Source organism: Squalius cephalus, assembly GCF_949319135.1.
Source record: "Squalius cephalus genome assembly, chromosome: 5".
NCBI classification, from domain to species: Eukaryota; Metazoa; Chordata; class Actinopteri; order Cypriniformes; family Leuciscidae; genus Squalius; species Squalius cephalus.
This window is the reverse complement of record NC_137126.1, coordinates 38,028,364-38,037,628: the sequence shown is the minus strand read 5'-3', so window position 1 is coordinate 38,037,628 and position 9,265 is coordinate 38,028,364. Positions and strand designations below refer to the sequence as shown.

At 37.0% G+C, this 9,265-nt stretch overlaps 1 protein-coding gene across 1 annotated transcript; it reads left to right on the top strand.

The window, feature by feature from the left end:
- Positions 1 to 3,443: 3,443 nt before the first annotated feature.
- On the top strand, positions 3,444 to 9,093 carry LOC307158178 (uncharacterized protein). The gene is made up of 6 exons (XM_079870520.1): positions 3,444 to 3,573; positions 6,968 to 7,009; positions 7,186 to 7,395; positions 7,539 to 7,732; positions 7,834 to 7,870; positions 8,035 to 9,093. Exons 2-6 carry the CDS (start codon positions 6,997 to 6,999, stop codon positions 8,115 to 8,117), a joined length of 537 nt encoding a protein of 178 aa, XP_079726646.1. The 5' UTR covers positions 3,444 to 3,573; positions 6,968 to 6,996; the 3' UTR covers positions 8,118 to 9,093.
- Positions 9,094 to 9,265: the final 172 nt, after the last annotated feature.

Sequence of the window (9,265 nt, the reverse complement as noted above, 5' to 3'; positions counted from 1 at the left end):
TGGCCATATAGACTGATGGTGAGAGAAAGAGACGATTTGGCTAAAACACAACAAGCCTTCTACTTCCATCGGAGACATGGATTGCGTGAAGTACCTGAGTTGAAGCTAGGTGATGCAGTGCTGATGAAACTGATGAAAGTCGTGGAAAGGTCCAGTGCAGATCAAAACGCAAGAGAGTGCACCGTGCTCATTCGTGGTGCAGGCACCGAAGGGGGAAGGAGAGATGAGGCGGAACCGCAGACATCTACAGAAAGTGCCTGCGGAATATCTAAATGCTGATAACAACTGCGAAACGACAGCGAAGAGCCCGCAGAAGCTTGAAAAACTGCACATCAGCAGCGCGGATCAGCCAGTATCGCAGACACCGAGTGAAACACAAGGAGTGACTGTGACCAGGTCCGGCAGAGTAATAAAACCAACTGTCAAACTAAATTTATAGTTAAAGTAAATTGGAAATCTATGCATGTTGAATGTGTAGTGTATGTGAGTTATGCATCTTAAATTAATGCGATGTTAAATGTTTATTTGACAAAAGAGAAACTGTCAAATGTTTAAAATGTGCATAGTTAAAATGAATATGGTCAAGTTAGTTAGAAAACAAAGAATTACAGTTACAATAATGTGTTTCTTTAGAAAAAGTTAAAGGGGGAGGTGTCATAGAGAAGGTTATTATATATGTTGATTGACAACCTATCCAGGGAACAGAATAGCTGAGAGTAAGAGGGGGCAGGACTTCAAATCGAGAAGGCAGATACATAGGGAGTGAGACTGTGTTTGTTCCGCTCTGTTTGATAAATAAGTTCTTAGCAACAAAGTCGTTGTAAGTGAGACTTATTTGACAATTTTGATTCTTGATTCCTGTTTAGTCCTGTTTGATAATTTGCTTGTCAGTGTAGTGAGGCCAATAGGCAGTTGCATCTTTCCTGGCCTCTGGTTGTAGTATCACATCTTCCAAACTGGCCTAATGTACCAAAATGCCTGACTTTCACAACAATCTATGACTTATAAGTAATATAAATATTAGAATATAGAATATAAATATTCTTCATCTCTGCCATCACAATCACTGCTTCCAGGGCCGTCAAAAACATGGTGCGCGGCCCAGTGCGAGGTAGTGGAAGCGGGCCCCCCCTCAGTCTGTTCGCGATTGCATTCCTTGGGGAACTTATTCCGTCCGTTCACCGCGGGATCCACTGGTGGCACTGCCCAAAGGACGGCCTTCTTCCATTACCTTATTTTCTGATGCACTGCCATCACTATCATCAATACTTTATGGAAAATGTCAATCTTTTCCTCTCTGTCTTTTATAAAATGTAGCCTACTAACATCAACCTAAAACACATGCAAAAAGGCTATATCCCGTCTGTCAGTATGAAAGATAGAACAATAGTGCGGCTACACAGAACCTATCTATCCCATTAAGGACTTTGTCATTTAAGCATAACACACAGATTTTTTTGGTCTTTGAGTTGTTGATTTTACAAAATGTTCACGCTTGCTTAGCCTACAGATCAGAAAATACTGATCCTACTTTCACTCACTCCTACGAGTCTACTTTCCTACCAGAAGCCTACGATCGGTCAACCAGTTTCATGCTGGTGGAATGCTCTCCCCACCCTCATCCGGAATGCAGAATCCCAGACAACATTCAAAAGACAGCTGAAACCCATCTCTTCCGTGAGCACTTAAAAAAAAAAAGTATTATTTCCTTTTCCTTTAATCCTCCCTTATCGGGCTTATGCTACTCTGAACAATGCCTGAACTTCGTATTTTGAGCACTTCTTGCGTTGTTTTTGCCTCTTTACGATGACTTGCTTAATTTAGTCCTAATTTGTAAATCGCTTTGGACAAAAGCGTCTGCTAAATGACTAAATGTAAAATGAAAATGTAAATATAAATGTTCATTAAAAATGACCAAAAACTTTAGAAAACACATTTTTTTTTATTTCCTAGTCTAAACTGAACTCACAATGAAGCCAGCATGTGACCTAACATGTACTATTTTCTCCTTCACTTCCTTGTTGCCAAAAATGGCAAACACATAGCACATAGATTTACATTTTATTGGCTGAAAGGGATGTCATATAATACTAAAATGTAATTTTTTTTGGTTGAATACTATTATTGAGTTAAAAGCGATTTTCTCTGCATCATTTATAAATAGCCTTTTTATGAAAATAACCAGCATAGCTGATGGTTTGATTGATTTGTGAGTAGGAGGCATTAACTGCAACTAAAGTGAGAAGGAAATAATACAGGTTCCTGGTTTTCAACCTACATGAGGCCTGCAGGCAAATCACAGCAAATTTTATAAAAAGGTTTTCAATGGGAAAAGACAGTGTGAGAATTTATTCATGAGTCTGATGCAAGCAAACAACGTCAAATTCTCTCCAACATGTGAATTCTTAAAGGTAAGGTAGGCCATTTGTTTTTTTTAATAAACACTTTTTGTTATACTGGTTGAAACTCTCTTCACATCCTGATAGCAATCAGTAATAGAAGTGGTCTAAATTTTAAAACATTTAATCCTCTGTGGAAGTCTCAGGACCAATCATTGCATTTCATACAATAGGATGTCCTACCTGCCTGTCAACATGTATTTCCATACCTCCGGAGATTCTGGAACATTGAATGATGATCCAGTACGACCTCTGGCTTTCTTGATCCATCTGTGTATATTGGAAGAAATGCATAATAAACTGTTCTGATATATTCTATTGTAGAGCTCTTGATTTTAATGCCATTCTGTCCTTTTTGAGAGCTATCATGAATTTGTAAATCAAGCAGGATGACTGAAAAACCAAGAAGGTATTGGGGAAAGTGTAACCATTGATGAAAACGATATATTATTTAGTGACATTCCTCCAGCTTATTCCTTTGCCTTCTATGCATTGCAAACATGTTCCTGTTGAGGAACTCCCCTCTATTATTTATTTTGAAGTATTATCTGATTATGAGTGAATCTTTATGTATCTAGAAGATGTTATTTGTAGAAAGAATGAAGTTGTCAAAAATATATATATTATCAAACACATGGGCCTGTTTTTGGGTGCCGGCCCCTGTTTAAGGACGAAACCAAATATTCAAGTTTAAATATGCTTATATGAACAAATATACAGGACCAACCTGTTTTTAGTGTCATTCTTTCCATATGTAACAGATGGCAACACTTATAGCTATACTGTAGATATTCATAATCAACACCCCTCTTTATGCCAAGTGTATATTAGGTTTATAAGTAAACTAATTTAAACTATTTTCCTGGGGAGAAAATCCATATGTGGTCTGCTCAGGGGTGGCCGGAGGGGTGGCCTGTGCCACTCCTGATTAAAACTTGGCTGGCCACCCCTCCGGCCACCCCTGAGCAGATACCCCGTAGGTGGAAATACCCCGTAGGTGGAATTGGCCGTGGGAGGTATTTAACTGCAGTTACAGAGAACGTCAGTGAAAAAGATTTGAGCAAGTGAAAGATTTGTCCCCCTCTGCGATCAGACCAGTGTGACGAGTTGTTCCGTTCAAGTTCAGCTCTGAGCTGCACTTCAGCTGACGAGGAAGGAGATTTGAATAAGAAAGGTAAGTAAAATTCACCATGTTAACCATTCACAAATTGTCAGTTAAGATCAGAGCAGTGTGACGGCTTGTTCAGCTCATAGCCTATTTAATTAATATGGTTTATGATTTAATTGATATGTAGGCCTACAATAACAACTGCAGAATTTTTTTAAAAATAAATTAGCATAACAATGTCCAGAAATCAATTTCAATAGTAACCTACATTGAGTTGAATGTATTGACACAGAAGTCATTAATTGACACAGAAGTAATATTTGTGATGTTTCATCCTTACATCTACTATCTAGGCCTACAATGTTGTTAGTCTCGAGATTCTTCGCGTTAGTGAATAAATATTCGCATGGAATAATCGTGTGCTTTAGTGGTCTGTGGTAGCCTACAATTTATGTTAAGCGTGTCAGAGGTTTTGGATTCTAATCTGCCCTCGTATATTTTTCTTCTCGTAAAAGGTGTTCATCAGTAAATGTATATAAATAGCAGGGACACGTTTGTGTGCATTTTGTTTTGCGACATTTTGTGAACAGAGGATCTTCGCAACGGCGTTAGACAATATCTAGATTGAAGTTATGCCAACTGAGTGGCACTGCCAAAAAGACAGCGCGGCAGCAGAGGCTATGCATTGACGTCACTTTTAATAGGGAAACAGCGAAAACGCGAGAAAAACAAAAGATTATCAGTTTAAACTAAAGGTTGGACTCGATATAGTGTTTCTTACAACTTACCAAAGATCCAGTGATCCATGGTTATTATTGACATGCAGCCAGGAATCGGACATGATTTTGACACCTGGAAATACATTTAGCCTACATTTATTAATTTAGCAGACACTTTTATCCAAAGCGACTTACAAATGAGAACAATAGACAGTGGCGGATTTAGCAAATTGGGGGCCCACGGCGAAGGTATGGAGTCCCCCGGGAGTCCCCCCATCCGATCTTTAAAAGAGAACGAAAAAAAATGTAATGACTGAATGGTGGATAGGCAGGTAAAGCTAGTCTACAGGGAAGTAAAGGTTGGAGAGGAGAAAAAAAACCTTCCCTTTTAAACCCCGCATACACTTCTTTACTCCAAAATGAAGATGGAAAGAAAGCATAGAGCACACAAAGTGTAGCACTACAGAAGCTAATCACTATGGAACCCAACAGAGAATAAGGTTTCAGATAACACCTGTCTCTGCCAAAATGCCAGGAAAACCAGCACTGTTTATTCTTTTTATAAGATCAAATCAATATCAATATAACCAGCAAGACAAGTAGTTATAGGGTAAACCCCCACAAACAGTCGTAAAACATCACAAATAATAGCCATATAACAAATATTGCCAAGATGAATAATTGACTTTGTATGCATGAGTGAGTGAGGTTGCAATTGCCTTTGCACTTGAGATTGACATTTCAAACATTCTACAAACAAACCCATGTACAGGATATTGTAAGTGAATTGACATTACATTTGAGATTGAACATTGAACATTGCATAGCGCAAGTGTCTGGATGGCACGTAAGTCTTAAGTAATGAGTTTAGGTAAAAGGGAGCAGAGGCAGTGGTTGTTCTGTCGGCAAAAGTCAGTGACTTGAATTTGATGCGAGCAGCAACTGGCAACCAGTGTAAAATTATACCTGATTTCTTGTCAAATCTAGCTGTACAGTCAATCGCAAAGATCTTTCCTGTTTTAGATGTGTTTTTTGCAGCATTCAGCTACAGAACACACTAAAGAAAAAGGAAAACATGAAAACACATAATATGACCCCTTTAAATCTAAAAGACTCTGGCAGTCATAGAGGCCTTTTACACAAAACACGTTTTTGCTTTGAAAAACGCGAGACGCTGGCAGTGGAATGGGGAAAATACGCAAGGCTTCCAGATGCGTTTTTTAAAACTTTTTTAACTTGAGCACCGCGTCATGATAGACCGTGCAAAAGATGCGAGACACGAGCACAATGATCATGTCCATCTAGCGCGTGTTTACTTTGAATAATAATAAAAAAATAAAAAATAAACTAGCGCAGTGGAATGGAAAAACGCGTTCTGTGTAAACGGCCCCATAAGCTGTCAAATGCGGCTAGCCGAGATCAGCGGCCAACATTATGAAGCTGCAGACTCGGAGCCTGCAGCTACAGTCCCGCACCCAGAGTCCCGCATTCTCAGACCCCTCGTTTTTCGAGACAGCGCCTCCTATCAAATTTTATTTTATTTAGCGAATCATATAGAGGCTACTCATTCGATTTCTTTTTTAATCAAACTAGGCTACTTTATAGCTCATCGATACACCAACATATGAATAGTCCATTTAATATTTGTAAAGATAGTTAAATTTGAGCAGTTAATGTATGTTTTTTCGCCTTTTTTCCCCGAAAATATTTTGAAAGTTATCCTTTAACCTTGGACTTTTTGTAGACAAGCATGTTGTAAAAATTTGATTAAAATTAGGTGACATTAAAGTAGACCAATTAAATACATTAAGTGTGTTAATATCAAAGAATGTCATCATTAATTATTTAATCAGATTTAGCCTACCGTTTGACTTTTTTTTTTTAAAACTATAAATTGAATTAGTTTGTTGAATTAGTAGGTATATGTCCCGCCCTGTCTTCCTGTTACAATGGAAATTATGTCAAAACACATTTAATAACGCTGTGCATTTCAAGGCACTTCAGTGGACCTGTAAGTTTTGCACTGCTCATCAGCTAAGAGATGTGAAAAAAAAAGTTAAAATGTAAGTTAAGTTCATGTGAACACACATGCGAAACCATACACAAAATGTTAGTTAACAAAATCAGATAATATGTGGTCAGAGGAGACTTGATGTATATGGAGTATCCGGAAATGTGTCCCGCTGGACTACTTTTTATACAATCGAACAATGCTTAGCGAAAACGATTATGCCGCAGCTACGGCATGGACCACGTGATTACGTAATCGAAAATACAGATTCGACATTTTTCTTTACTAGTGCAAGTCTCATTTGCATAGCTAATAGCTATTGAAAGAAAAGGTGAAATTAAAGCTCAAAAGCTTATAGGTCTGATTACTACTTGTTCAAGCTGTGTGGGCTAACAGTGAAAGGTGTTTTTTTTAATAAGAATATTACACATTTTTTAAACAAAGCATATTAAAAACTGAAACTATAGGCTTTATGAATGTGCTCGTGTCAGTTTTGCGACCCCTAGCCTAAAGGTGTTCTCACAAATGAACATTTTCTGTGGCACAGTCCAGAGTAGCAGACATCACATCAGTAATGAAACAAAGAAAAGCTGCTTTTTAAAATGATAGACTACAAAGGTTATAAATATTCATGTTTTTTCTGAATGTTGTAACAAAAGAATCTTGTGGAAATGTCAGATATTAGGTGATGTTGAGGTGTACGTTTAAAATCATTCTGTTCTCTCATTAGGAGTCTTGTGTCCCTCTTTAGGAGAGAAAATGGGAACTAAAGGTAATAGTAAGTTCTGTTAAAGTGACTGTAATTTTATTTTCCTTAATTCCTTTGTGGGTTGTCATCAAAGATCAAAGATGACTCTTCCTTTAAGACACATCCCATAAATTATCAAAATTGTATACATGAAATATAACTGCAAATTCATAACCATTTTTTCTTTGCTTTTGAATTAGAGGCAGTAAAAGTGTTCACTCTTTTTACTGGGAACACAAATGAATTGCAAAAAATACATGTGGATTTTATTGACACTCTGCAAGACCAAATTGAGAATCTGAGAGAAGTTTCTACAGTGGATGAAAGTGACATTGTTCTGGTTCTCTGTCCTATTGTTTCTCGAACTGGAACTGACATTGAAGCAGCAGTTAAAAATGTCAAAGACACAGGTTGTTAGAGTTCCCTGACATTTGCTTGTTAAAGCTAGCTATGTTTATGTATTTTTCAGAATATTTTGGAGTGAAAAATGTATATTAATCATAGTTATGTTAAACAGATTTGTCTAATATAAATTTGTCTATATCCTGAACAGACTCTAAGCTGGTTGTTCTAGTGGTGCTTCATCACACGTTTGACCCAGAGAAAACAGTACCAGACAGCAGCAGATGTGTCAAGAGGACAGACATTCTCACAGTGGACTGTCTGTTCAACGAGGATACAGGATTACTGGAGTGTCAGAAGAATTCAGAGGCATTTGACCAAGCTATGAACTGGTTAATACAGCAGGTATATAACAAGATGCTTCAAAATATGAAAACTGCCATTAAATGTATAATTTGAAAAACATGTCACACGTAAGCTCATGTTGTAATCATTCTCTTATACAGAGGAGGAACACAGGTGTCAAAATATATCCATGTCAAAGTAGGTATAGATTAACTATGATCTACGTATTATTTAAAATCACTAAAAAAAATAAAAAAAATAAAAAATGTGCATAAAAAAATGGATGTATATGACTTCTGTTTGCTGTATGTCCTAATGCTCAGTAACACTTTAAACTTTAAAACCCTGGTCTTTTTTAACAGACAGTGGGCAAATTCCTAAAGGAAGTGAGGATGCCCCACCCCCTTCGAAGAGCAGTGCACGCTCGTCGTGTGCCATTTTTTAGCCGTTTAGAATGCACTTGGCGAAGGGAGCAACGAAAGACAACGTAATTTCCTCATTATTTACACCTGTGATGTTCCCATGACAATGCAGCATGGTGTCCATCAGCTGATTAGCTGTACTTACAACAGAAATTTCTTATTATTGCTGTTAACAAAACTGTTGCAAATAAATATACATTTTATTTAAAAAAAATATATTGCCATCTCATCTTTTGACCCTGCATTACCTAACACATTTCTTACCTATGAAACTTATTTAAACATAACATGACAAAAATGTGTGAAATATATCACAAACAAAACAACTTGAATTGCTGTTTGTAAATGAACTCTTCCACCATCTAGCTTTAAAATTAATCACAAGTATTTACTGGGTCACATGACCATAAATGATAAAATTACTTGAAGCGACCATCGCATGTATCCTTCTCTAACGGCCTTGTGGAAGGGCCCTTCGTGAAGTTTTTCTCTTTCATTTGGATCACACCTACAAATGGTGTCCCCTTCCCGAAGGGCCCTTCAAGGGCGCAAAAATGCAGTTTGGAATTTGCCCAATGTAGCCAGAAAATCAAGCTAAAAAATAAATAAAGATAGACATTGAGGATCAGTACACACCTGTCACTCTGTCCACCACTACTTACTGCAATGCTAAATTATTATTTTAAGTGTGCTGTTAAGTGTATATGTTTAAATTAAGTGTGCAAATAAAAAAATAGTCTGATTATAATAAACCATTTATGTGATATGAATGATGAATGAAGTAACACTCTATAGATGTCATGTCAAGTACAGATGAATTATGTTTCTGCACATGTCCTCAAATATTTTATCTGAAAACTAAGAGCTATAAAACATTATTATATAAATAAATAGGGTGTATAAGTATGAAATCGATGTTTTATTGCTTTATTGCAAATTTTGCCTATGTGGTCAAAGGTGTTTGTTCCACCAGTTCAAAATACATACATTTTCGTAACCATTGTGACTCCAGACTTTTACTTTTGTCTTTTTCATATAGAGGTATAGAGCTGTATCTAACACAGCTTTTGTAGATGGATGCTAACTTGAATATGGTAAATGCTGACAATATAGAAGACAGAAAGTGAAATCATTTGAGAAGTTACACCGTGGCTATGTTAGCTTTAAAATG

What these genes read in the sequence shown, in the direction of transcription:
- LOC307158178 (XM_079870520.1), top strand. An exon ending in TGAACTGGTTAATACAGCAG is followed by an intron (nt 7,733 to 7,833) that starts GTATATAACAAG and finishes TCTCTTATACAG; the next exon opens with AGGAGGAACACAGGTGTCAA. An exon ending in CAAAATATATCCATGTCAAA is followed by an intron (nt 7,871 to 8,034) that starts GTAGGTATAGAT and finishes CTTTTTTAACAG; the next exon opens with ACAGTGGGCAAATTCCTAAA.